General features: G+C 36.5%; 4 protein-coding genes across 4 annotated transcripts; 3 read left to right on the plus strand and 1 right to left on the minus strand.

The window, feature by feature from the left end:
* Positions 1-1,942: 1,942 nt before the first annotated feature.
* Positions 1,943-5,949, minus strand: LOC137726526 (protein OSB2, chloroplastic). Its single transcript, XM_068465460.2, has 9 exons — positions 5,459-5,949; positions 5,230-5,368; positions 4,648-4,744; positions 3,453-3,553; positions 3,184-3,355; positions 2,945-3,048; positions 2,719-2,866; positions 2,505-2,569; positions 1,943-2,403 (listed from the first exon to the last, which is right to left on the minus strand). Exons 1-9 carry the CDS (start codon positions 5,794-5,796, stop codon positions 2,293-2,295), a joined length of 1,275 nt encoding a protein of 424 aa, XP_068321561.2. The 5' UTR covers positions 5,797-5,949; the 3' UTR covers positions 1,943-2,292.
* Positions 5,950-6,838: 889 nt separating this feature from the next.
* LOC137726544 (uncharacterized) lies at positions 6,839-12,843 on the plus strand. Its single transcript, XM_068465476.2, has 16 exons — positions 6,839-7,106; positions 7,208-7,252; positions 7,341-7,381; positions 7,488-7,569; positions 7,871-7,915; positions 8,366-8,422; positions 8,887-8,946; positions 9,031-9,158; positions 9,406-9,643; positions 9,726-9,792; positions 10,081-10,151; positions 10,231-10,320; positions 10,922-11,030; positions 11,233-11,324; positions 11,649-11,754; positions 12,533-12,843. Exons 1-16 carry the CDS (start codon positions 6,966-6,968, stop codon positions 12,658-12,660), a joined length of 1,500 nt encoding a protein of 499 aa, XP_068321577.2. The 5' UTR covers positions 6,839-6,965; the 3' UTR covers positions 12,661-12,843.
* A 728-nt stretch (positions 12,844-13,571) lies between these two features.
* LOC137725713 (exocyst complex component EXO84C-like) lies at positions 13,572-19,673 on the plus strand. Its single transcript, XM_068464481.2, has 7 exons — positions 13,572-13,827; positions 14,897-14,991; positions 16,102-17,134; positions 17,754-18,278; positions 18,755-18,943; positions 19,026-19,162; positions 19,245-19,673. The coding sequence occupies exons 1-7, from the start codon at positions 13,732-13,734 to the stop codon at positions 19,489-19,491; spliced, it is 2,322 nt and encodes a 773-aa protein (XP_068320582.2). The 5' UTR covers positions 13,572-13,731; the 3' UTR covers positions 19,492-19,673.
* A 2,038-nt stretch (positions 19,674-21,711) lies between these two features.
* Positions 21,712-24,109, plus strand: LOC137722493 (phosphoribosylformylglycinamidine cyclo-ligase, chloroplastic/mitochondrial). The gene is made up of 7 exons (XM_068461511.2): positions 21,712-22,219; positions 22,498-22,592; positions 22,688-22,789; positions 22,878-22,937; positions 23,066-23,238; positions 23,390-23,495; positions 23,665-24,109. The coding sequence occupies exons 1-7, from the start codon at positions 21,832-21,834 to the stop codon at positions 24,001-24,003; spliced, it is 1,263 nt and encodes a 420-aa protein (XP_068317612.2). The 5' UTR covers positions 21,712-21,831; the 3' UTR covers positions 24,004-24,109.
* The last annotated feature ends 2,892 nt before the right edge of the window (positions 24,110-27,001 follow it).

Genomic DNA, 27,001 nt, shown 5'->3' on the forward strand with positions numbered 1-27,001 from the left:
GAGACTCATGAGCTCTTTCTTTCTTTTATTAAGCAAGGTGACTGTCGAAAGTGAGATTCCTTATAAGAGTATATTGTATGAAATTTAGATAAATTTATCGTAAATTATGTTATGTTAGATTAGATTGTATATAAAATATAATGTGAATATAAAAGGAAATTGTTATTAGCATTCCAAAAATCTCATTTTATACTCCAAACTTTCTACATTAGGAAAGAAAAATATACTTGTGAGGAGTCTAGAATGAGATTTTTGGAGTACCAATAACACTTCCCATATAAAAAGCTTTTTAGTCAAAATAGTCTTTGAAATTAGCACAACTCCTCACTTTAGTTCGTGAAATTTAAAACCGATAGAACTGGACCTTAAGTTTGTCTACCATCATCAATCACTTTGGTAATTTTGTAAAAATTTCCGTTAAATAAGGAAGAAAATAACAAAAATACCTCAACTTTTTATAAAATCATTTTAGTTCATTGTTTATTAATTTTGATGTATTTTTGTTATTATTTAACAAAGATTTTAGAAATGACCGAAATAATTAATAATAGATAAACACAAATGTTAATTTTATCAATTTCAAATATCAAAAATCAGTATCCTCGAACATTTTGCTAAAATGCTAAAAAAACGTTTGATCCTACTGCGTGGAGCAAGCTTTCATTCGGCTTCGTATACGTGGCAGAGTTCAGGTGTCCGTCAAGCCCCTGTGAGAACTGCTCACCTACCAGTGTTGTACGGAATAACAAATATTTCAATTTTTTAATCCAAAAGAGGAAGCGTAACAATAAAAATTAATAGAGAATAAGCATCAATTTGCCTGGCCCACCCGTGACGTCACTACTCACAGTTCACCGTCTCACTCTCACATCATAGAGTAAATTGTAGTAACGATTATTTAACTTTTAACTCAATTGGAGCAATGGTTCTTCAACTAAAAATTCATTACCAGTGGTCTCTCAACTCATCAAAACGTGCAGTTACGGTCCCTCAACTAAAAATTCATTACCATCGGTTTTTCAACTTTAATCTAACTAGAGAAATGATCTCTCAACTTTAATCCTATTGGAACAATGGTCCCTCAACTTTAACCAATTGCAGCAATGATCCTTCCAACATAACTCACTTTGACAAAATTCTAACGAAGTTGATGAAAAGGACCTTAACTATACGTTTTGATGAGTTGAGGAACCTCAATTGTAGCAAGGGTCATTCCAACATAACTTATTTTGACAAAATTCAAATGAAATTGACGAAAATGACTATAGCTACATATTTTGATGAGTTGAGAGACCAATCATAATAAATTTTTAGTTGAGAAACTATTGCTACAATTTACTTCACACCATAAGAAAGAAATGAAATATAAAGAGAGAGAGAGATGATGCAAAACAAAAACAAGTTTAATATCCGTTTTTCTTTTTCTTTTTTTCAGTTTTAGTTTTCATAATTCTTTCGTTTTATATTTATTTTTTTAATTTATTAAATTTAAAACGTTCAGAAGTATTCATTATAAATTATTAACAAAGAAAACAAAAGTACAAACTTCACCACAATACGTATGCAAAACTAAGTTCAACTCGCAAAAAGAAAAAGTTTCAACACACATACCGAATTGTTCTCAAAGGTGAAAAAGCAGAAAAGGAAAAGACAGATTTCATCGACCGCCTTCCAATTTGGAGTTAATATAATTTTCATAAGTACATTGCTCCTACAAGCAATCAAGGATTCTTTTAGCAAAGCAACCATTAAAAATAAGACGTTTTTGCCAAAATAGCCCCTGAAATTGATATAATCCCTCACTTCGGTCCCTAAGATTCAAAATCAATAGAAATGATCTTTGAAATTGTCCAGCATCAATTAAATCTCAAAGACCAAAGTTAAACGTTATGTCAATATCATAGACCATTTTAGTAAAAAGCCTAAAAATAAAGAATCCATATGGTCTCCAACACAACTATACGATTTAATTTAAAAAAATAATACTCAATATACAACTTAAATACAGTTCACATTCATAAATCTTCGTATTTCGATGGTTTACTCAGATGCCAGAGGTCACTTTGAATCACTATACCAACCCCAATTCCCTGTGATCGGGGGTGGAAACGATATGAAAGACGTTTTCCTTTTCAGTTTTAGATGCATTGTGCCGTTGGTTCGAATGCTCTATGGTTTTTCATGTCAAAACTAAACTAAGGCAGAAGATAAACAGTCTGCAATAAGCTGCAAACCATGAGATGCTTGCATGTCTCACCGGAGAGGCGTATCTGTGTTGCCAATCTTTACAGATTACTGTGTTTGTGAAGGTGGCAGCTTAGGTTGCGCCCATGCTGGTGAACTGTCAAGCCAAAGTCCTTCACCAGTTTCTTTGTGCTTAAAATCTGGAGCTTTTGGATTCCGCTGTGTATAACAGAGTAGCAAGGTAACAAATTGATCAAACAATTCAATTGGGTGTGTGTAGGAAGACAGCATGAAAGACGGACTAAATTCAAGAGGGTTACCTTATTCAATCTATTATCCCACCATTTATCCGGGTTTTCCACCAAGTTCTTCCAGGAATCCTCCCCTGATTTGAGGAGTAACAAAGTATATTTTAGACAGATTAAGTTAAGAAAATTCCAAAACCCTCCAACAGCTTAAACAGTTGCATGAAAGCATGACAGAATACATATTGGATAATGCAGGGTAGTATACAATAAATTTGTGCAAGCTCACCTTTACTCTCTTTTACTTGTTTTGACTTCTGAATTTGAACATCAAAATGCAGGCCTTCAAGTTCTGACAAAACCGACTTTGGTGCCTTCTCAAGCCAGAGAGCATGACCACCTTCCTTCCGCTTGAAATCAGGGTAGTTTGGCTTTACCTGTAAAGGAAACAATTATGTCAAATCTTTTACCGGGAAAATCAGTCAGATAACAAAGACATTGTAAGGAATCATCACCAATCCATTGAGCTTCTTACTGCGGCAGTCCCACCATTGTTTTGGATTACTAAGAAGATCACTCCAAGAACCCAACGTAGAGTCCCCATCATTCCTCAAGATGGCTGAAAAACAATTCAGTACCTCCTTTTTCGTCAGTAACAAGATTAGAATAAGTAAACACTTTAAACATTTATTTTATTAAGTCAACCCAGCATGAAAAAAATAAATGTGAAATCTTTCAATGGCCAAGAAATTACTTTCATGAGTATCTGATATAGGTTTCTGAGTCTCTGGCTTCTGACTATCTGGTATAGGTTTCTGATCAAATGTCAAAGAATCTAACTTGTTTAGGATCAATTCAGGAGTTTTGTCATTAATCCAAAGTAACTCGCCATTGTTCTTCCGTTCAAAAGCTGCAGCCCTTGGATCCTGAGCACTCATTATAACAAGTATGATTAACTATTTACAAATAAAAGGAACATCCCCATTTATAAAACACAAGCGGTAACCCATACAGAATTGGTACCTCTTTCAACCTGATGTCCCACCAGTCATGAGGCTTGGCAAGGAGATCTTTCCATGCGAGAAGATCTTTCTTCCATGATTGATCCTTGTCATCATATACAACTGTTACAATAAAAGCATGTATGAACATTATTAGAGGTTGCTAATCGAAAGTAGGGCGGTATTTTCAGTTTTAGACTTCAATGACAGTCCTAAAAATTATAGTTCCTAACAAGTGTTCTAGCCACCAGGTAGACTTTTGTATGGCAACGACATAAGCACATGCATTGCCCAGTATAATGCTCATAAAGACAATATTCAAAGATGACCCATATAATACACGAAACAAAGCTGTCCAATATAACTGATGAAAAAAATATTGGAAAAATGAGTAATGTCTTCCCAAAATTGAACTTTAACAACATTCCTAACCACAATCTAGACAATTAAGAGAAGGAAGACTGCCTGACAGACCCTCCATAAAGCAGGAGTTGTGCGCATTAGAGTGCACTCAATACTTTTTCTTTTTCAGAAGAGACAGAAATTTTATTTAGTGGGGGACAGTGGACTCCATACACACTCCTAATAACCACCGACCCTTGCAGTACAATGATATTTCTCTCTCTATCTGAATAGGGATTTAGGGGAAATGGAGACTGTCTGTGAACATTACTATTTTGAAATGGAGATAAAAAAAGGGTTCTAAACCAATTAATAGAAACAATAAAATGAAGTCAGGCACAAGAAAAATGCACACAGCCACAAACATTATACTAAGTTGTGAGCACACCTAGCATAAAAGGACCAGTATAAACTCTTTGAACAGATATAAACTTTTGAATCAAAGTACTCGATAATTGTGTGTTTTAAATCTAATGTTTGTAGCTCCTAGCATATCTTCTGGGGGACAAATGTTGTCTCATGTTCTCTAAACTTAAAAGTTTTATCAAAAGCATGCATACAATTCATTTACTATGTTTTCTTTTAGTTAAAAGTTAAAACTCCCCAAATATAAAAAGTAAATATAAAACACAAACTAAAGTACGGATTGATGAGATTACACATTAATGTACTATACTGTCAATATCTTAAGCATTTCATAGCACCATATTTCAATATTACATAGAACAGGTAGCACCGATACTTCAGTGCGTGATTATAATCCAAGTACTATAAGGTGACAAAATAGAAGCTGAGAATCACTTGAATGAACTTACCAGTGCGATCAGTTGTCCTTTCTTCTTGTCTGTCAGCTTTAGAGCTTTTATTCAGTTGATTAGATTCTTCAACAAAGTTGAGGGTATGCACCAAAACCTAACAAAGTTAGACCTTAATTGTTAGCTACATATGAACACGCATCAACTGTATACTCAACCTATAAAAAGAAAGGTCATTCGAAATAAAGAAAACACTAGAGCAGAAAATTCCACCTTCCACAATTGCTAAATTAATGTATGAGTAATTACAGCAATATTGGTTTCTAACCAATGTGACATAAACCTCAAAACTAGCAAGAAGACTGAAACTACGAAAACCGCTATGTAAAATCGACTCAACCATAGTAAACCATAGTTCATGCTAAGTTTGAGTCAAGCTAACACTGCCTTCTCATTTACACAGAGATGCAGAGAGATTACAGTAAACAACATGCGACAAACACTTAAAGCGCAGATTAATGAGTACGCAATAAAATCACTAAAAACTAAACAAATGCATTCTCTCAGGGAAATCAAACGAACCCATATTTCAAGTAACTACAGAAAATGGAAATTCGGCATACAGGATCCACTAGAATTTACCTGAAGACGAGCCTGGTCCTCACCGGCACTCAAATTGTCCAAATCCGACCTCAAACTTCCAGCAACAAACACAAAGTCACTGTCTTTCAAATGCAGATCAGCAGTATGAGCCAAGTCGCCCTCAAAGACGATGGGAATCCTGACAAAGAACCAACCCAAAATTCAAAAATCCTGCATAATAACAACTACAGAAACAAACCCAAGCGATCGAATTCGGAATTCGATTTACCGAAAGGTGTAACCCGGAGAGGAACAAGAGGAGGTGAGAACGGTGGCGGCCAAAACTTTGCCATCAGGAGTACGCACGACTTGAAGAGGGGTACGCACGTGACCAATGAGGCGCACCGAATTGGCGACCTTTGGCTGGAAGGGGACTTGGGTCGGGGCCGGCAAATCGGGGTTTGGCGGCGGCTGCGGTGGTTTGGAGTTGAAGCGGGGTTTAGTGACGGTGTAAGTGGTTGAGGTTTTGGGTTTAGTGGCGGTGGTGGAGAAGTGGGATTGGAGAAGAAGTAAGGGGCGCGAGAGAAGGCGTTTTCTGGTCTGTATTGCTCTGCTTATTGAATTCATGGCGGAAACCAGTCTTTGGATTTTTCATTCGTTTTCTTCGATTTGTAGGGACTGAGAGTGAGAGAGCAATAAACCCGCAACCCCAAACACAAGCAAAGTTTAGGGGAACATCCAAAATTACCACATGTTTGAAAAATGTTTACACAATCTCCCACCGAAACCGAAAGGTATAAATATAGCCCCTTTAAAATTATAATTTTATAAAAATTATTTTTAGTTAAACAGTATTATTATATTCATATATCATCTCTAAATTTATTGATTTTAAAGTTTATATTTTAAATTTATTAGTTAATTTAATTAAGCTACTATTTGATGTTTTTAAATCTAGTTGGTAAATCTATATCAATTATTAAAATTGAAGAGTTGAGAGCTAAAGATTGGTTAAGAGTGGGTTATATTTGACCAACCTGATACCTGTTTAGCTATATAATAATTTGGTGAGTTTCATAGAATTATATTTCAGCCGTCAATTTAAAATGATTTTTTTTTGTACAAATCAGGCCAATTATTTTGCATATAAACTTTTAACCCCTGCATTAGAAATTATCTAACATTATGTTTGGATGCGGAAAATAAACATGGAATTTTGATAAAAGTTAGAATTTATAAATTGACAAACACCAATTCTCTTGTTTGGATTCATAAACATATAAATTTAGAATTTCCGCGTGGAAAAAAAGTCAGAATTTGGGACCTCTAAATCCTAAATTCAAATTTCATGTAAATAAGTGTCATTTCTCAATTTCTATGATTGAGAGTTTAAAAATAACAAATTCCGTATTTAATTCCATTATTATTTTAGGTTAACCAAACAAGAAAATTTATAAATTCTAGAAAATAAAATCTCGTCATTTCAATTTCCGTCATTTTTAAATTTTTTAGTAATCTTAAATTTTTTCACCCAAACATAATGTAAGTGTGCAATGCGTTCAACAAAGGCACAAAAATATCAAAAGAAAAACAGGTGCCGGTTCGATCCGGTTGAGTTATTGGGCCGGAGCTTTGTTTAGAATGGTGAAGGTTCTCGCACTTTCTTAACGGTTGTATTTATTGCGTAGGTCGGACGCACTGCTTTCTGCTTCTGCCGCCAACGAAACATCTCAAAAACTCCCGCACATTCTTGTCAATCGCAGAGAAAGATACAACACAAAGAGAAGACAAGAAACATGGAAGGCAATGGCAATAGCAACACCGGAGACCAGAATCAAATCGTGGATGTCCGCTCGGTGGTCGAAGCCGTCTCCGCCGACGACTCCGACGCCCCTCTCTACCGAGTCGAAAGCCTCTGCATGCGCTGCGGCGAAAACGTACTATCTCTCTCTTTATCTCTCTCTCTCTCAATTTCTTCTTAGGGCTTCTCTGTGTTACTTTTTATCTTCAAATTTGTTAATTTTATTGTTAATCTCAGGGGACTACCAGTTTTCTGCTGACTCTGATTCCACACTTCAGAAAGGTATGCCTCTAATTGCTTACAAAGTTGGCCAATTTCTTCTTGTTGCTGTTGTTGTTTTGTGTACCTGAAAGTGTTTGTTGGTTTGCAGATTTTGCTTTCGGCTTTCGAGTGCCCGCATTGCAATGAGAGGTAAAACTTAAAACTATGTGATTGTAATTGTTCAGTTTTTTTTTTATTGGTTTAGTGAAATTTTCGATTTTGATTTTCAATTTTGTATGTTTTGTGTCGAACACAGAAATAATGAGGTTCAGTTTGCTGGTGAAATCCAACCCAAGGGTTGCTGCTACCGGTTGGAGGTGCCTTCTGGCGATCCCAAGGTTAGACTAATCAAATTTTTATAATTTGCATTATGTGGATCATTTTATCTTTTGTTTATGTCACAAATTTGCCGTATTTAGCTAAATTTTTATAATTTGCATTATGTGGATCATTTTATCTCTTGTTTATGTCGCAAATTTGCCGTATTTAGCTAAATTGACAAGAAGTACTTATCGTATTGGAGGCACTGATATGTTATAGTCACAAAGCCTTTATCTTTATGCAATGCAACGCATGATCTTTTATATATTGGACATCCCTCCTTCAGGATTGCCGAATTGATTAACTTTTTTTGTGCAGATGCTTAATCGACAGGTGGTGAAGTCTGAGTCTGCTACTATTAAGGTACCTTAACGTGTTCATTCTAAATCTTTAATTGGATGAATGCTGACACAGTTCGTAGTGGTATCTTTTATTTAATGTGGTTTAGTTAATCAGTTTAGTACTAAGATTTCCACATTCCGGCTGTGGAGATTGGGGCTGGATCCCAGTAGTGGCCCATCGCTTTAGAGTTTTCAATACGCTATAATATATCCCTATTGGTGCTAATTGACACTCATAGAAAAGATTATATTTTTCGTATTTATTTTTTTGTAATCCCCTTACAAGATGATCAAGAAGAGCAAGGAAATATTGGTTAGATATGTAAGAATAGCAATAATAAAATGCTAGGTTAGTCAAACTAAAATTAATTTTGTCTGTTCTCATTCCTTGTGCCATTGTCTTAATTATCTATTTGTATAAGGTAACAAAAATGTATTGAGTAGTGCATTCTATTTCATCTTGTGTACGCAGATTCCTGAATTGGATTTTGAGATTCCTCCAGAGTCTCAACGTGGATCTCTGTCAACGGTATTGTTTTACTTCCCCTTCTTCTCTAGTAGAGTTGGATAAATTGCTGCTTAGTGGATTAGCTCCATTCACCTTGGTAATTTTGTGGTTGGTAGTAATATCTTATTTTTTACATGTATGACCCTGTGTAGTGATCATGATATCAGTGCAGAATCTGCAGATCAGTAAAACTTTTGTATACCTTTTATTTAGTATATTTCTGGATCGGTAGGCTTAAGTGGTTGGTTCTCCAAGAAGATTAACATTGGAGATGGCTAGGCATATTAAATGTATATGCATGCACCTTAGCATTGGACCCTGTATGGTCTTTTTAATTGTGTAGTTTGGTCTTTGGTGTATAATTTTTCATATATTTTGTGTCTGCAGTTCAATTTTTTTCCTTATATTTTTTAAGAAGTGCCTACCTTCCACCCCCACCCCACCCTTTCCCTTTTCAAACATCTTATATTTGTCTGATAATTCAGGTGGAGGGGATATTATTGCGAGCAGCAGATGAATTGCAAGCATTGCAAGAAGAACGCAAGGTTCATGCAGAAGTTTTACATTTATTGTTTTGTGAGATAATGTAGTTTCTTTCAATATTTACTTACTGTCCTTTGGGTTTTCAGAAAGTGGATCCTCAGACTGCTGAAGCACTAGACCAGTTTTTGTTAAAGTTGAGAGCCTGTGCTACAGCAGACATGTCCTTCACCTTCATCCTTGATGATCCAGCTGGAAACAGCTTTGTTGAGAACCTGTAAGAGATTCGCAATTTTGAAAAGAGAACCATTTTGTTATAGTTTTGGACCTAGGGATTCGTTCTATCAATATACTGTTTAAGTTGGAGTCACTTTTAAAAGGAATGCAGCTAATGTCTCATAAGTGACTTACATTTGTGTTGGACTTTGAATTTGTCTTCATTTCTTGTCGCTATAATTTGAAACTTAATTTGCTTTTTGTTTGGACTTTTCACTGACAGAGGGTAAAGAATATTATGTGTGCAGGTTTGCTCCATCCCCTGATCCATCATTGAGTATAAAGTTCTATGAGCGAACTCCAGAGCAACAAACAGCATTAGGGTATGTTGTTGATGCAGCATCGACAGAAGCAGTTAGCACTTCTGACCAAGTACAAAGAGTCCCACATGGCTCAATTGGAGCAGCAGCTGGTCATCGGGCCATTGCTCAGAGTAATAGTGCTGAAATTGCTGAATCTTTGTTTCGATACACAGCTCCAGAGGAGGTACACATTTATTAATTACTCTATGCATTATCCACATTTATAGATTTTGAAATATTTAGTGAATATTTCTACTGTTTGACAGGTGATGACTTTCCCATCGACATGCGGAGTTTGTACTGCTAGGTGTGAAACTCGAATGTTTGTCACCAGTATCCCTTTGCGTCTGTTATCAGTCTTCAGATATTTAAGTCAATAAGTTGGCTCTCTTTTACAGCTGACCTGGAACTGTTTTTAATCTTGTGAAAATGAACCTTCTGCTTTACATATATCACAATGGCCTATCTGTAGATCCGACAATAACTAGAAAAGAACACATCCAAAGCAAGTATTAAAACAATCCAGTTGGTTGTTAAAGAAACTTAGGACGTGCAACTAGAAGTCCCCTTTACCTCTAGAACTTCTTTATGCAATATCTTTTTCTTCTTAACCATTTACAGACATTCCATACTTTCAAGAAGTAATTGTTATGGCATCCACTTGTGATGCCTGTGGTTACCGCAATTCTGAGGTATGTACTAATCTTCTTATTTTGTAGATTTGTTTTTTCTCTTCCATGCTTTGTTGTTAAATTATGCTCTCTTGTGCAGTTGAAGCCTGGTGGACGAGTTCCTGAGAAAGGGAAGAAAATTATTCTTCGTGTGAAGAATGTTAAGGATCTTAGTCGTGATGTAATAAAGGTCTATAACCCTGTTTTTATCATATCTTGTCTTTATCTGATGATGTTATTACAATCATTTCTTGTCTTTATCTTATTATCTGTTGATATACTACTTCCATTTTCCCTCATACCAGTAACATGTAGCACTTGACATTGCTTTCCTAAAGTTGACTTGTTCTAATGGTTCTGATTAGAGTGGTTGTTGGCTTAATATTAGAGAAAAAATTTTGCTGCAATTTCTGCACAAATGCACAAGAATATGGAACTTTAGATTTCCATCAGACAGAAAATTGTGAAAGGGATGGGGAGTCTGGACTGGTTTATTGGTTTATCAATTCTGTAGTTTTGTTTTGCTGTTGCTTGTAGTGCTAAGTGATGTACAGATATATACCATAAGAATGTGACAAAAAGTGTATTTTTCTTTTTGGGAAGGAAAAGATTTTTGTTTGTTTGTTCTGTTTTGCCTGTTCATATAGTTGTATACAAACAAGCATCCTGAATGTGGAGGATGACAACTTGGATGGGAATAAATGTGTGTTGATTGCGCGTCCATGAGATCTTACCTTTATTTTTATTATAAAGTTCCAACCGTAGTCTAACAAACTATCATGCTGGATCAGTCCGATACAGCGAGCGTGATAATTCCAGAAATTGAGTTGGAGCTGGCTAGTGGCACTCTGGGAGGGGTTGTTACAACTATTGAAGGCTTGATAATGAAACTTAGTGAAAGTAAGTGCTGATATTTCCGCCTCTGCCGTCTATGACATGCTGTGATTTCTAGTATATGATTTGTTTAATTCCTTTTGAGTACCTACCTCTCAGAGAGTGGAATTTAACATTGGTATTTCGCTATTTCTTCTAATTACCCGGAATTGATATGGCTCACCTGTGTTATGGTTTTGAGAGAGTGCCTTTATCATTGGTTTTGCAGGTCTTGAAAGAGTGCATGGATTTAGTTTTGGGGACAGTCTTGACGAGAATAAGAGAAGCAAGTGGCTAAAGTTCCATACAAGCCTGAAAAAGGTACTAGATGGCCTCTAACTGGAATATAGAAAAGAAATATGCGGTCTGAGCTTTTAATTTCTGTAATATTCTTTTTCATTTGTGCATGTAACATAGATGGAAAAAAAAATATACGTGCAAGAAATTTATTTTGAACATTGTAAAGATGGCAAAAATTTATAAATATGGTTGTTTTTTTTTTTCTTTTCGTAACGGCTGCGGAAAATTAGTTCGCTTTATTCTATCTTTTATTTTGGTTGTCTTTTTATGTATAATTATGGTGGCTTTTACTTTTTCCACAGACAATTATCATTTTTTCCCTTAACATCTCTCCCTTTGCTGCAGCTTCTTTGTTTAGAAGAGCCTTGGACTTTAATTCTTGATGATGCATTGGCTAATTCTTTTATTGCACCGGCAACTGACGATATAAAAGATGACCATCAGTTGATGTGTAAGACTTCTTTCTTTCATCTCAAGTGTACTTTAAAAATTCATGGTTCCTCGTATTTTTGCCTGAGAGAAAATGCCATAGTTAACGTTACATTAGTAGAGGATGATTGCTGACCATCAAGACTGTGTTTGAGGGAAATTGGGTTTTACCAATAAGCGATCTTTTTTATTCCTTAGTTGGGTTAAGAGAGGATATTTTTGTCTGTTCATCTAGATTCCGCAACGTCTATGTAATTGAGTTGATTTTCTACATTGTCACTACATATTCTTTGCAAGATACTTTCTTAGAACTACATCAGTTCTGTGTCGCTGTATGCATCTCAGGTTGTGTGGTGTCCCACAAACCTTACCTGGTATGCAGTTAAGCAGTTTTAGCTCCCTTGTCCACCACCAATGAAATCGGTTATCTGTTTCTGGCCGATTTTACAGTTCTTGCAGATAACCTACGAGTGTAATAATGATAAAATCTGATGGAATTGAAACTTTAACGGAAATTTGTATGGAAGAAAGTATTATCTTGGACTTCATAGAATTGTATTACTCTCTATTATAATCTTCGAGTGCGATAATGCTTGTCAAGTCATATATCTCTGGTAAATGCTTGCGTGACAAGCAGACCTCTTATCTTTACCAGTTCTTTTCCTTAGCATTTGATTTTAATTTTCGTTAACGAGTTCCTTATATTATACTGCTTGTTCATTCCTTTACCTGATTACGACGACGCTAGTTATTTCTTTCTTATGCTTGACGTTATTTTCTTCGGTGCTGGCCGAATACAGTTGAGGAATACGAGAGGTCATGGGAGCAAAACGAAGAATTGGGTCTGAATGACATTGACACCTCTTCCGCGGATGCTGCTTACGATTTGAAGGATACCGCAGTGACAGAGCAGAAGTCCGGGGTGTAATTCTATCACCTTCATCTCTTCCCTTTTTTCGGAAGGGAAAGGAATGCTATGTACTAATTCGAGCGCGTGTAATGTTAATGTTATAGCGTTTTAATTACCATGTATGAGCTGATGCTGCTTCTGGATACTTGATGTTACGCTGTTGTACAATGTTTTGATATGGAATGCCTCTTTTCTTATAAACGTCTTTCAAACGGTGGAGCTTTCCGAGCTAAAGTGGATGGAAATCTAACGGAGTCAAGGGTATGTGGTAAATTAATGATTTTAGAAAGTTAACATAAAAAATGATTGCTTAAAATTTTAATTTAAATGACAACTAATAGAAGTGTATGGATCTATATGACATTTTGAAAATTACCGATTAATACTATGTTTTTGAATAGTAAGTTAGAAAAAGAGTAAATTATATTTTATGACTTTAACTTTGTGTCGCATAACAATTTCATACCTTATTTTTTAAACACTGTAATGTCATATGTTAACTTAAGAATTTATTGTAATGCAATATCTCTGTTAATTTTTCTATTAAATGATGATGTGATAGATGTAGACCCTATACTTTGTTGATACGGATATCATGTTTGAGCCACATGGACAAAAAATTAATAAAAGTTTGTTATTATTTTTAAATATTTAATTAATATTTTTATTCAAAATTGGGTTAAGAATTGGTCTCAAGCTACGTCATCATTTAACAGATAAATTAATCGATAAACTGACAAAGGTTTAATATTGTAATAAATTTGTAAGATAAGGTATGACATTGTAATTTGAAAAATGTTAAGTGGTACAACTTATAATTAAGGTATTTAATGTAATTTGCTAAAAAAAATTGATATGAAAAATAGCATTTTTTGTGCAACATAAAAAATAAAAGAAAAAATAAATTTACGATTTACTATTCCTTTACTACCTGTCTTTTCGACCTTTTGCCGTCTCTCTCTCTCCCGCTCTCTCTCTCTCTCTCTCTCTCTCTCTCTCTCTCGGACAAGCTGTCTCTAACATCTACTTCAGTAAACTGAGGGTGAAGCCGGCAGAGAGAGCAAAGGCAAACGCAGAGATCAGTCGAAAATGGAGAGCAGCGAAGAAGACGACGACTTTCCATCGATCGAGAGCATCACTCCCCAGTCCAAAGTCGACTCTCTTCACCAATCCCGCTCTGAAAAGGTTTCTTCTTCTTCTTCTTCCTCCGCCATTTGCCCGTTTATTCGACCATTGAGAATTGCCCATTCCAAATTAATCAATACTTTTGAGTGTAATTATGATTTTTCATACATTATTACCTGAATTTGTATCTTTTTGATCTGGATTTTCACTTTCTTATGTACAATTTGAGTGAACAGTTGTTTTATTTCCCATCTGGGTTAAGGTCTATTTAATGCTGTAAAAGACCGAATTTGCAAAAAAAAAAAAAAAACGTCATTGGCCAGCAATTTCATGCACAGTGACGATTTCGCGTTATTGATCGATTTGTACTTAGTGATTGGATTGTTCCCTGTTGCAATCCAACACCAAAAGGGCTCATCTTTCTTCTAATTTTTATCAATTGCATATAAAAATGATTACATTTACTGAAAAGATTACTGCAATGGATTTTACGTTGTAGGTTGGTGCATTTGTACTTGTGTTTGCTTTCCGAATGCATTCTCGTAGGCCTTAAGTTTACGAGCCCTTAAGGGTTTTTAGTTAAGGTGGTTAACAGTTAAGAGTTTGGTTACAATAGTATTAATATCTGGCAATAGGAATGGCTCATTGCAATCTGTTTAGAATTATACTCTCTTCGAAAAATGTAATAGTATGTTGACATTGTCCATATGTGTGGTAGATCTACCTTTTAATGGAGACATATGATGCGAGGGTCATACATATACCTTTTAATGGAGACATATGATGCGAGGGGCACAATGCTCATTAGAAGCGAATCATATATTGATATAAAAATGATTAATGTATGCACTTCTTGGGAACATGTAGTAATCCATATGTTTTTTGTAAGCTTGTTTGGGGTAAAAAAACTATGGACTTCGCCACCATTGGGACAGTAGTTTCTGTCTCAGATTGGCAGCTGCAAGAATTGTATTACTGTTGAGATTCTTATAGACTTTATTGACGACGCTTCTTTTGTATTGTTTCAGAAAGCAATTGTTATGGTTACTATCACTTTGAACCATACATATATCTGTGAAGGACGATAACGACATTCCTATAACTTAATACATATATGTTGATTATGCAGGGAATTAGAAAGCTATGCTGCGAGCTGTTAGATTTAAAGGATGCAGTGGAGAACTTATGTGGGAATATGAGAACAAAGTATTTGGCTTTTTTGAGGTAAGTCAATAATACCGAATCATTTGTGTGTTTGTTAAACAATAAAGCATTAATAAGTGTATATATGATTAGTTTCCTACCTGAAAAGATAAAAACTATACAAATTTGTTCATGCAAGAAGTTCGCAAGTTTGAAATGGTTCATGCTTATGATCTACTATTTGAACTTTTGGGCACAGGGGAAGAGAATACAGGAAAAAGATTAAGGAACAGTCTGCCACATGAAAATTTCTTTGTATTATGCACGACAAGAACATCGATCAGTGATCCCTTGATGAGAATTTCATAAAGACTAAAGCAGTAATAGAAACATATTAACTGCATGTAAGAAAAACTTTTTGGGAAGCGAAACTACTTAGTTTGATTATGTTACTAGGCCAACAAGTTTGACAACTTGAAGTACTGGCGGTCATGAAGGGGATGTGAAAGCTCAACTGCTTTGTAGATTTATAACTCGAAGCTTAGAAAACTTTTGCACATATAACATTGAAATATTTCACCTCATAATGATAAAAATTGTGTTTTAATCATTGCTGCGACCATCATACCATTTCGAGCAAAATGTTTCATAGGCATGATTCTTGGGCAGGAAGATGCTAGCATAATTTAATGTAACAGGAAATTTGTGTCAATGTCTCTGTATGTGCGTGGTAACGGTTTATTGACTGAACAGAAGTTAACATGCATCCCTACCATTTTCCTTTTTGATAATTGCATGCCATGTGTGGGAGCTTCTCCAACATAGCCCTGAAGGGTTTTACAGGACTGGTCAAGTGTCCCACCTCAATTTTCTGGAGAAACACTGTTTGAAACCCCAGAAGGGCATGAACGATTCTTATTAACCTATGTTTTTATTTCTCAAAACTATGCATCTTTGATATCTCTCCTATGGTTCATTGATTATCTTGAAATCCTCTATGTCAAGAAAAACATCTTTTGAGGTCTATTTGGGTTTTTGCCATCCCGAACCCTGAAACGTGGTCCCAAAATGGCCCAAAGCTGTTTTGCTTTCTGAACAGGTGTAAACTGTTTTGAATTTCAGTTAATTTCAATAAGTTCATTAATCCTGCTTATCCATGCATGTATGGTCTAATGTTACTGCTAATTGCAGGATATCTGAGGAGGCTGTAGAAATGGAGCACGAGTTGGTTGAGCTCCGAAAGCATATTTCAGCTCAAGGGATTCTTGTGCAGGATTTGATGACTGGTGTATGCCATCAATTGGAACAGTGGAATCGGTCTACAAGTGAAGTCGAGCCAAACCGTGATATTTGTGAACTTCAAGATCCATTGCCAATTGAAACAGACGATCACAAGATTTTTTTGGAGAAAGTTGATGTTCTCTTAGCTGAACATAAAGTAGAAGAAGCATTAGAGGCTCTAGATGCTGAAGAGAGAAACTCTCCAGAGCTGAAAAGCTCGGGAGATACTTCAACAACTGATGGATCCTCATACAGATCCGATTTCTTGAAAAGAAAAGCACTGCTCGAGGATCAGCTGGTTGAGATTACTGGACAGCCTTTTATTAGTTTTGTTGAGTTGAAGAAGGCCTTAAGTGGGCTAATAAAGCTTGGAAAAGGTCCTTTGGCACACCAGTTACTGCTCAAATTTTATGGGTCCCATATTGAGAAGAGCACCGAAGTTCTATTTCCTTCTTCTTCTATCTGTCCAAAGACATATCCAGCAACATTGTCTAAGCTTGTATTTTCAACAATCTCACTGGCAACGACGAAGTCTGGTTTAATATTTGGTGATGATCGTGTTTATACCAATAGAGTAGTCCAATGGGCAGAGTGGGAAATCGAATACTTTGTACGGTTGGTGAAAGAGAATGCACCATCTTCTGACACAGTGTCTGCTTTACGTGCAGCTAGCATTTGTGTTCAGGCTAGTCTCAACTACTCTTTGATGCTGGAACGACAAGGGCTGAAACTGTCAAAATTGATTCTGGTGTTGTTGCGGCCTTTTATTGAAGAAGTTTTAGAGTTGAAATTTAGACGGGCAAGAAAAGTTGTCCTTGACTTGGTAGAAGCTGATGAGTGCATGCCATTTTCACCTAGCTTTGCACCTCCTCTGTCTGCATTCACAACATCATCACATAGTTTGATTGCTGATAGTGGGATAAGATTTATGTGCATTGTTGAAGTAAGTTAGGACCATTCTAATCTTTCTACAAATAATTTTTATTTTCATGTCTTTGTACTGATACAAGCATTATATTAACTTATGCTGGACTTGTTAGGTTTTATGTTGAGGATTGAACTTGAGAAATTAGGATGATAGCAAGATTTCAGACCTATTCTGAATATGCCATAGAATGCTTGAACTTATATTAAGTCGATTTAACAAGCCTTTATTCTAACTACTCTGAGAACAAAAATTTTAAAATTCTCCAAATTATGTCTTCATTATTTTCTTGGGAAAGGTTTCCCTTACGCTCAGCTGGACTTGAGGAGTTTTGGATGTGTGATAAATATTGAGGTAAATATAATTATACAATTATACACACACTTCCAATGTAATTAAGTATGCAGGTGCCTTCTACTTTTCTGTGTGTGCTTTCATGTGATATGGGCACACCTGATAAGTAAGCAATTAGTTTCTGCAGAATACTTTTCTACGTCTGTCTGTGCATGTGCATTTGAAATTTTGAATACGTATTGTTCACTAGTAAATTAGTAATGCCAAGTTTATCGATGTTACTAATTTGCAAGTAATGACTCAACTATCAGTTCATAATGCTATATTGGTAAAAATTTCACAGGATATATTGGAACAGTTGACCCCCTTGACCATTTTGCATTTTGGTGGAAACATACTGAGTAGGATCGGACAACTTTTTGATAAATACATGGATGCTTTAATTAAAGCCCTACCAGGTCCATCTGATGATGACAGTCTTACTGAGCTGAAGGAGTTTGTATCTTTTAGAGCTGAAACAGATTCAGAACAGCTTACCCTTTTGGGAATTGCATTTACCATCTTGGATGAACTACTGCCGAATGCTGTAATGACCCTCTGGAAGCAGCAGACTGAAAGTGGGGAACCAAAAAGTGGACTTGCTGAAAATGTCACACCTATTCCAAGTACTTCTACAGAGTTAAAGGATTGGAGGCGTCGTCTTCAGCATTCATTTGACAAGCTAAGAGACCATTTCTGTCGGCAGTATGTCTTGAGCTTCATTTATTCAAGAGAAGGACAGACACGACTGGATGCCCAAATATATTTAAATGGGAATGGTGATGATTTGTATTGGGACTCAGCCCCTTTGCCTTCGCTTCCATTTCAGGTCTTGTTTCTTCCTCTATATGCTCTCCATGTACACGGTTTTTATGTAATCATATTATTTATTTTAAATTTTATGTCTAAATCTTTTTCAAAACTTATGATTGCTATCTGCGTGATTGCTTGATGCCTGTACGTTTGGTTTATGGAACTTATTGCCCTATGGTATTCTGAGTATTTTAAACCCTTCACTCTAAATTGCTTGATTTTATATTTCCAAATATTGCTTTGTCGTAGTATGTTTAATCTGGGTTGTTTGGCTGTCTGGACGCACCCTGTTGTTCATTTGGCCGTCTTTACACAGTTTAGAAAAAGGTTTGAGGAACTTGCTAGAAAGTTGAGTTTATTTTCCTCAATGTGGTATGTACTGTCCAAAATGGTCATGGCCGTGCATTTAGACATGACTTTCTCCACAGTATATGCACATCTTGTTGCTGGATATTTTGTGGTACAAGTAATGAGATTGTCCTATCGTTGCAGGCATTATTTGCAAAGCTGCAGCAATTAGCAACCGTGGCTGGAGATGTGTTACTTGGAAAAGAGAGAATTCAGAAAATTTTGCTTGCTAGGATAACTGAGACAGTTGTAATGTGGTTGTCCGATGAACAAGAGTTTTGGGCTGTGTTTGAGGATGATACAGGTCCACTTCAGCCACTTGGGTTGCAGCAGGTACTTATATCCTTCCATTCCATACTTTCTATATTCACAATTTAACTTCACAGTTAGCGGATAATCAACTTTGTTGTTGCAGTTAATTCTTGATATGCACTTCACTGTTGAAATTGCACGTTTTGCGGGTTACCCATCAAGGCACGTGCACCAGATTGCATCAGCTATAATTGCTCGTGCTATAAGGGCTTTTTCTGCTAGAGGCATAGAAGTACAAAGGTAAGTTGTGTACATGTGGGTGGGCGTATTTTTCCTTTTTTATCCAACACAATCCACAACTAAAATTCTTCTGGTTTAATAGTGCACTCTCCGAGGATGAGTGGTTTGTTGAAACTGCAAAGTCGGCGATAAACAAACTACTTTTGGGAGCAGAGGGGTCAGAGACATCCGAGATTGATGAAGATAACATCGCTCTTCATGATGACATTGTATTGGATTCAAATGATTCTGTCTCTTCCCTTTCAAGTATAGATTCTTCAGAGTCTTTTGCCTCTGCAACTATGGGTGAACTTGACAGTCCAAAGCATTTCGACGATTCAGAGGGTTGAAAACTTTTTCCCGCCCATCAGAAGGAAACAATAAAAAGGGAGGTTGTTTTGTAGGAAGTATGTTGACAATGTTCTTGTAGCGTTATGAAATTATTAAAATTAGTGTACATTGTAGTATTGATATATGAAAAGCAGGTCACAGACCCTCAAGCATGTCGCTAAGAGTAGGGCTGTTTGAATTCTTCCCAGGGGCCTAATCCGTAGCTTTAGTATCACCGGCATAACCGGAGCCAATCTTCTTAGGCATTACAACTATGCAACTCATGGTAGGCTAGATTACGTTCGTTTCCCTTCGCCCTGGCTAGAGCTGCTCAGTAGTGAGTCATCGTTCTTCCAAAAATGATCTTCTCCAGTCCGGTAACGCACGAGATTTTGAGCTAAGCCAGGTAGGTTCTTGAGCAGAAGCAGATCCTACATTAGCTCAAGACGTTGTGATGTTAGCAGTATAACCAAATGGAACAGGAATCCTAATCCATAAGATATGTTATTTGTCTTATAAAGCAATTCTGAGCTTTAGCACATAAAAGATGCAGTTTAACTTCTGGTTTAAAGATTACAATGTTCAAATCAAATTCTAATCTTCGTGCTTGTCGCCGTAATCCTTTTATTTGGGTTCTATATTAACTGGCAAAGCCTCTCCTCTCCTGTACGGTAGAATTTGTTTGGGTTTATATAGAACCCATTGTGTTGTTTGGTGAAAGGACGCAGCTGCATCCATGTGACCTACACCACTTACCAAACTTCACGTCCCAAATATATATAAATAATATGATCAGACACAACACTTAACAGAAGAATAAACTATCAACTACCACGGGGTGGCCCAATGGTTGGGAACGAATTTCAGATATGTACTTTACACGACACATCCTGAGTTCGATTTCTGACGCTGGTGAACCACATGCAGTGTTTCAAATATCTGTATCGGTGGAAATATTGATAGGCAAATTTGTAGAAATATCAATGGATGTATCATATATCGATATCAATTGCCTTCGATGGAAATGATGGAAATTTGCTCAAAAACATGGAAATTTTAAATTAATTTTTAGGAATGTCATATGAAGCCACAACACACGTATGAATCAAGAATTCAAGAATTAATGATTAGATACTGTGTAAACAATAAGTAAGTGATATCTGAGAAGAAAAACTCCTTATAATGACAAGTAATAAAATAAAGCATTTCACTAGAAAAAATAAATTATACATATCTTAATTGAAATTTTTGTCAAGAAAGCAACATAAGTTTTATTGAAGTAAACTAATACCTTAAAGAAATAAATTTAAAAAAAAATAAAGAATACATAGGCTCATGGATATTTCCTGCAAACTTTTTGCAAATCATCTACAAAGACTGGATATTTCCTGAAAATATCGAAAATATAAAAGAAATTGACTGATTTCTGGAAATATTGTGGGTATGGAGTGAAGTTTAGACTTCACCCCCCTTTCCATATCGTTCCTTGAATTTTTGGATATTTCCGTGGAAATATCGAACATATCTAGGATATTTCAAACATTGATCGCACGATGGTACAATGGGAAGCTAAAGTACCTCTATGAGTCTTCCCAGAGCGTCGTGACGAAGCCACCAGCACCTAGCACGGGGGCATATATTAGGCATTGTTGATAAGAGAAGATAATGGCTGTTGCTCTCGGATAAGGGTTGCTGTTTCATATTTGAAATTCCAAATATTTGTATCTTGTTATCCGTTGTAATTTTGTTAGGTATTAAGACTCCTTCTAGGTCTCTACCTCATTGTATATTTATAGCCCTAATGTAAAGTCACAGACTCACAGGCTTGCACGCCAGGTCAAAAGGTTAAATTTAGGGTTTTACAAAAGAAGTTTAGGGTTTCATGAACTTCAGCCCTAAAAGGAAATTGGAATAACCTTGCATTCTTCACAAGGAAGAGTTATATAACTAATCAAAGTAGAAGGCAAGAAGAACGCGTGAGTGAGTAACGTTTATTTTTAGGGCATAGGGTTTTGGGTTTAAGCCTTTAAGGGTATCTAGTAACTAGGAAAACTTACAGTAAAGACACAAACACATCCAAAGTGTTAAACCCAGTAAAATTGCAACACCTAGGATCGCTTCTAAATTATATTTTAGCTTTGGACACATATTGGCTGCGGTGGCGTGCACACCGGTTCTAACCATGGTCATGCCCGCAGATAATACATAGTTTCCAAGTTTATCACAAATTTATGCAAGCTGTGTTCGACTTGAACCCTAACTCTCGTCCACCAGTAGGGCCAGCTGCACATTACATAGGGTTTCTGATTTGTGATTGTGAGGAGTGAGAGACCTTGCGTTGCTCGTGTTTTAGGGTTTCAATGGCTGCCAATGCCATGACCACCGCCTTCAAGGCAAACACAGAGTTGTCTCGTTGTGTTAAATCTTCGCTAAGACCCTCCTCCTCCAAAGCCAACCCTAATGAAGCCCAACTATGCAGACTGCCAATCGGACTTCCCTTCAACAACTTCTCCTCCGGTCTCTCTCTGACTTCGGCCGGTAATATTTCACAGAGCAGACGCGTAATGTCAGTGTCGAAGAACAACGAGTCCTCCAATGATTTTAGCGCTAGCCGACGTGGTGATGACAGTTGGACGTACAAGGATGCTGGTGTAGATATAGATGCTGGGATGGCACTTGTTGATATAATTAAACAGGAGGATCCTGAAATTGGGTCATTTGGGGGTATTGTCCAAGACGAGATTCTCGGTATGATTACATATGTATGATATAGAAATCATATCAACATGAAGAAAATGTGACACCGTTGGAAAAATGTGATTGATATATGGTTGTCAATATTATGTCTTTGAACCTGTGTCGTCAAGTGCAGTTAATTGCAAAGTAGAAGGACTACATATATAATATGTGACAATTAACTAATTTGTGTTTATATATTTTTTGTGTGGTTGTGCTATATTTATATATGGTTGTCTGATATCATTATTTGGGCTCATCAATTTAATTAACTGTATGGTGATCAACAGATGATGTATGCCTTGTTCATGGTACAGACGGTGTTGGAACGAAACTTAAGCTTGCATTTGAGACTGGAAATCATGAAACCATTGGTATTGATTTGGTAATATTTCTAGCATTTGTTTCAAAAATATGATTTTTACTTGAATTTAGATAATTGCTTTTCCTACGAGGTTTGTTCACTCATTGAACTCTCAGGTTGCCATGAATGTCAATGATATTGTTACTCTTGGGGCCAAGCCAGTATCTTTTCAAGATTACTTTGCTACAGGCCGCCTTGATGTTGATATTGCTGCAAAGGTAGAGTTCAGTATGCCTGAGCTTCTTGGATTGCATAGACAGATACCTCTACAGCATAGCTTATTTGTTTTTCTTTTGTTCTTTTTAGGTTATAAAAGGTATTCGTAATGGTTGCAAACAATCTGGCTGTAAACTTTCGGGCGGAGAGGTATTCTAAACTAATTAGTTGTTTTGAACTCTCACTGCCCTATGATATGTGAATATTCTATCTTATGCCTGGTTAGTTTTTTCTTTACAGACACAATGTTGTTTCATAATGTTTTCGTATGTTTTCAGACTGCCGAGATGCCAGGTTTTTATAAGGATGGCGAGTATGACCTGGGTGGCTCTGCTGTTGGAGTTGTGAAAAAGGGATCTATCATTGATGGGAAAAACATTGTTGCTGGAGATGTTCTCATTGGCCTACCGTCTAGTGGGGTTCATTCTAATGGTTTCTCTCTTGTGAGAAGGTTGGTTGTAGCTGCTTAAAGAAACGTTAACTTCTGATTTATAATGTAATAGATGCAAATTCCTTGCAATTTATGCAATTAAATTTTATATCTCTTGACTACTCATGGAAAACTTCCTACCGTACTATTGATGTTTCTATATATCTTATAGGGTTCTGGCTGATAGTGGGCTTTCTCTCAAGGACCAACTACCTGGTGGAGAAGCTATCACATTAGGTGAAGCTTTGATGGTCCCAACTGTGATATACGTTAAGCAGGTAGGTTGGCATCGATCAAACCTTGCTTGTCCATTTTGTTATATATGTGTGTGTGCGTATGTTCATTCTCTTGTTGTGTTTAACTAATTAACTAGCTGCTGAAAATGAAAGTGTTCCCTTCATTGAGGCGCTCTTTATTATTGCGTTGCACTAAAAACATGCAGTGCAGGTGCTCGACTTAATAAGGAAGGGAGGCGTCAAAGGAGTAGCTCATATCACAGGGGGTGGTCTCACAGAAAATATACCTCGAGTGTTCCCGAAAGGCCTAGGAGCTGTCATTTATAAAGATTCATGGGAAGTCCCACCTGTTTTCAAATGGATCCAAGAAGCCGGAAGGGTTAAAGATGCTGAGATGAGACGAACTTTTAACATGGGCATTGGAATGGTTCTTGTTGTGAGTCAGGAGGCGTCCCACGAAATACTCGGGGAGGATGGAAATGGAGCTGCCTATAAAGCTTACCGCATCGGTGAGGTAGCAAGCGGTCTTGAAGGAGTGACTTATATATAGTTAAGTAACGTCAACTGTGTGACTGTATCTTTAGAGGGTGTATTAATTGAAGAGGGATCTCAAAAGACTACTGCATAATTTATTTGTTGAAGGTACTTTGATGATACTGGTAAGATTTACATCCCTCTTTAATCATTTACTTCCTCAAGATACAGGGCTCATTTGGGAAGTGCTGCTAAATAATTGAAAGCGGTTTTACAAAAAATATTTTTAGAACCAATTCTTAGTAAAAATGCAAGTTAATCCTTAGAATTTGTACACATTCGACGGGTGAAGAAATACCCATCCCTATTAACAAGAAAGGAAAAAAAAGGTGTGCTATCCACACACCATTTTTTACTTCATACACACGCTCTTGCTGTCAAATCGACTGAATTAAAAAAGATCAAATGACAAGATTTTATTCCGTAAAAAGAGAAGTCTTATTCAAGGTCCAGGGATTGGATCTTTAGGAAAGCTTTGGAGAGAAAGAATCAAGAAGATAAGAAGCAGGATCCCAATATAAAGATTAATGTGGATGAGTTAGGCTAAATGGTCAAGGCCTTGTGCACACCGTCTTGCATCGTTGTTCAAATTTTCTTCTGAACAGATTAAACACTCTAGGTGTGTACAAGTATTAAAAAATTTGATTGAGTTTTGTCAACTTTGGAAGACTTTTGAGATTAAATTATGTACCAAATTAGTCATGAGTTCTTCCGCCTCCACTTTCTGGATTTCAAAGGATTAAGCTTGAAACCAGACATTTATGATTTTTGAAAGGAAAATGAACTCAAAAAGATTCAAATCTCACTCATTAGGTGATAGCTAGAGTGCTCATACTTCACATACATATTGAACAACACCTCCACAAAAATAGATTAGAAGAGAAGCCGGATCCAACAAAAGTCTAATCAAAAAATTCGCATATAAGATGCCGTGCAGCATCTGGTAAAATAAGGATAACCAAAAGTTCAAATTTCTCTGTAGTACACTATAAAAGACATGATGTATGCAACGGAAATTGAAATTGCTCGTCTTCATTCTTAAGTCTTAAACATTTTCTCTTATCATTCCCTTAAGAGTTATCAGGCTTGTCTTCTTGTAATTTGTAATTGATTTCCCCTCATAATGCTGTTTAGCGAGCGCCCCTATTTCCTCCGTGTTTATATCATAAAAAAAGTATCCATTATCTTGCTCAAAGAAAGTTATATATTCCACTCCATTGTGCAACTTGCCTTCACAATGATGTTCACCTGCCCAAGGCCTAATTCGACCCTTCAAATGTGGCTTTTCCTTTAAGAACTTCAAGGGAACGACGATCTTTTTTTTACTCCACTTGTGCTCCTTGAAGTTTTTGAGAACCAAGGCGTTACGTGTTTCGTCTGTTATATCAGCAACAGCTAGAAAATGATTCCAACGAAGAGAAAAAACTTTTGTTAAGTCTGAGAAAACTCCCGGGGGCAGAGTAGTAACAGTGAAACATTCACTCCATACATCAAAAAATTGAACTTCTAGGTACGATTGATGTCCATCCCAAATAACTTCTACCAAATGAGCCCCCCCTTCAACTTATCTGGTCCAAAAGTACGTCTTCGAAGCACATGTTTCCCACGTTTTCCCTGCTCCAATTTGCCATTTTGCTTGGGGAGCTTCAAGGGTCTCCATCGGTCATCCTTTCCAATAGTTATAACTTCAAAACCTACTTCAGTGCCAAAAAAGTCACATTTTTCATGTAAAAGCATGCCGCTTTGCACTCACCGGTGAATAAATTAAGAGCAAAGTCTATTCCTCTGATACCCTCATGTGTATCAGGCAAGTAAAGTTCTTGGTGCATTGCAGGATTTCTGACCTGGAAAACTTGTGACCTAGTACGATTCTTCTCAAGAAACAAGCCACTGAAATTTGAGTAATACATGAAATTTTCATCAAAAATCGTGTTGGCCGCTTTACTGTTAGTTTCCCACACGTATATGTAAGAAAATTCCAGAGGACTGGCTTGGTCGTAATGCTTTGCTTTAAACTTGCTGTCTTGATCTATAAAGAAACACCATTGCTTGGACACACCCTTGAACCTCATCAAAGACTTTACAGGCAACCAGCTCAAAATCTCAGCGACGATTTCAATGGGAAGATCTGATGTCATTTTTTGAGATTTCTGCAGAATGTTATAACTTTTAAGTTTGTAACATATAGGAAGAATGCTAGCTGATTTGACAAGAAAGAACTTAAACCAATGAATATAACTAGGTTTCTGTCTCACATTAATAAGAACAAATAATTTTGCATTAGTGTTGAAGCAAATATTTGTGCAAAGTACTTATTAGAGAAACTTACATGTAGGTGAAAGTCTCCTGTAACATGTAGAGCACCGTTGCCTTGATCTTGGGAATAAAATACGTTCTTAGCATTCGTCATATTTTCATGCACTCTACACAAAACCCAGGCATGCAACTGCGCAGAAGAATTAAAACCACATAACCATAAATTCGAATCCATATTAAAGTACTACATGAGTAAGGAATGAAGAAAAAAGTTGCTTACAGCCCCAGTTGCTTATGGTGCCATTACACCACTCTTGTACTCGATCATATACCAGTCAGTAGTTGTTGAACTTTTTCGACTGCTCCTTTGGCAAAATCGTAACAGTTTTTTGTATCCAATTATCTCATTCCCTGTTTGATTCCTTCATATGATCTAATTGATTTCCAATACCCATTGCCGGCTTTACGCTTTGGGACACAGTTTCGACGGGTGAAGAAATACAAATCTTTTTGGTCTGCTAATCCATACATCCCTAGGGTTCGAGAAAGAAAAAAATCATATTCAAGGCATTGATGTCATCCTACTTCCTACACTCCTATGACAAACTTTAAATGCGAATCGAAACTGCAAAAGAAGAAAGATAAAAGATACCACATAAATTGAAAAAAGAAACCAAAACAAGATAATTCACCGGAGGGTTGCATAGGGCTGTAGTCATAAAACTTCAATTCTTCAATGATCCCGTTCACCAGCAGAG

This window comes from Pyrus communis, chromosome 5 (genome assembly GCF_041283825.1).
Source record: "Pyrus communis isolate YQ-2024b chromosome 5, ASM4128382v1, whole genome shotgun sequence".
NCBI classification, from domain to species: Eukaryota; Viridiplantae; Streptophyta; class Magnoliopsida; order Rosales; family Rosaceae; genus Pyrus; species Pyrus communis.

What these genes read in the sequence shown, in the direction of transcription:
- LOC137726526 (XM_068465460.2), bottom strand. Translation starts at nt 5,796, where the DNA reads ATGAATTCAATAAGCAGAGCAATACAGACCAGAAAACGCCTTCTCTCG. An exon ending in AAGGACAACTGATCGCACTG is followed by an intron (nt 3,554 to 4,647) that starts GTAAGTTCATTC and finishes TTATTGTAACAG; the next exon opens with TTGTATATGATGACAAGGAT. An exon ending in GGGACATCAGGTTGAAAGAG is followed by an intron (nt 3,356 to 3,452) that starts GTACCAATTCTG and finishes ATGAGTGCTCAG; the next exon opens with GATCCAAGGGCTGCAGCTTT.
- LOC137726544 (XM_068465476.2), top strand. Translation starts at nt 6,966, where the DNA reads ATGGAAGGCAATGGCAATAGCAACACCGGAGACCAGAATCAAATCGTG. An exon ending in TGCCCGCATTGCAATGAGAG is followed by an intron (nt 7,382 to 7,487) that starts GTAAAACTTAAA and finishes TGTCGAACACAG; the next exon opens with AAATAATGAGGTTCAGTTTG. An exon ending in CTGAGTCTGCTACTATTAAG is followed by an intron (nt 7,916 to 8,365) that starts GTACCTTAACGT and finishes TTGTGTACGCAG; the next exon opens with ATTCCTGAATTGGATTTTGA.
- LOC137725713 (XM_068464481.2), top strand. Translation starts at nt 13,732, where the DNA reads ATGGAGAGCAGCGAAGAAGACGACGACTTTCCATCGATCGAGAGCATC. An exon ending in GATTTATGTGCATTGTTGAA is followed by an intron (nt 17,135 to 17,753) that starts GTAAGTTAGGAC and finishes AAAATTTCACAG; the next exon opens with GATATATTGGAACAGTTGAC. An exon ending in TGCCTTCGCTTCCATTTCAG is followed by an intron (nt 18,279 to 18,754) that starts GTCTTGTTTCTT and finishes CTATCGTTGCAG; the next exon opens with GCATTATTTGCAAAGCTGCA.
- LOC137722493 (XM_068461511.2), top strand. Translation starts at nt 21,832, where the DNA reads ATGGCTGCCAATGCCATGACCACCGCCTTCAAGGCAAACACAGAGTTG. An exon ending in TGTCCAAGACGAGATTCTCG is followed by an intron (nt 22,220 to 22,497) that starts GTATGATTACAT and finishes GGTGATCAACAG; the next exon opens with ATGATGTATGCCTTGTTCAT. An exon ending in ATGTTGATATTGCTGCAAAG is followed by an intron (nt 22,790 to 22,877) that starts GTAGAGTTCAGT and finishes TGTTCTTTTTAG; the next exon opens with GTTATAAAAGGTATTCGTAA.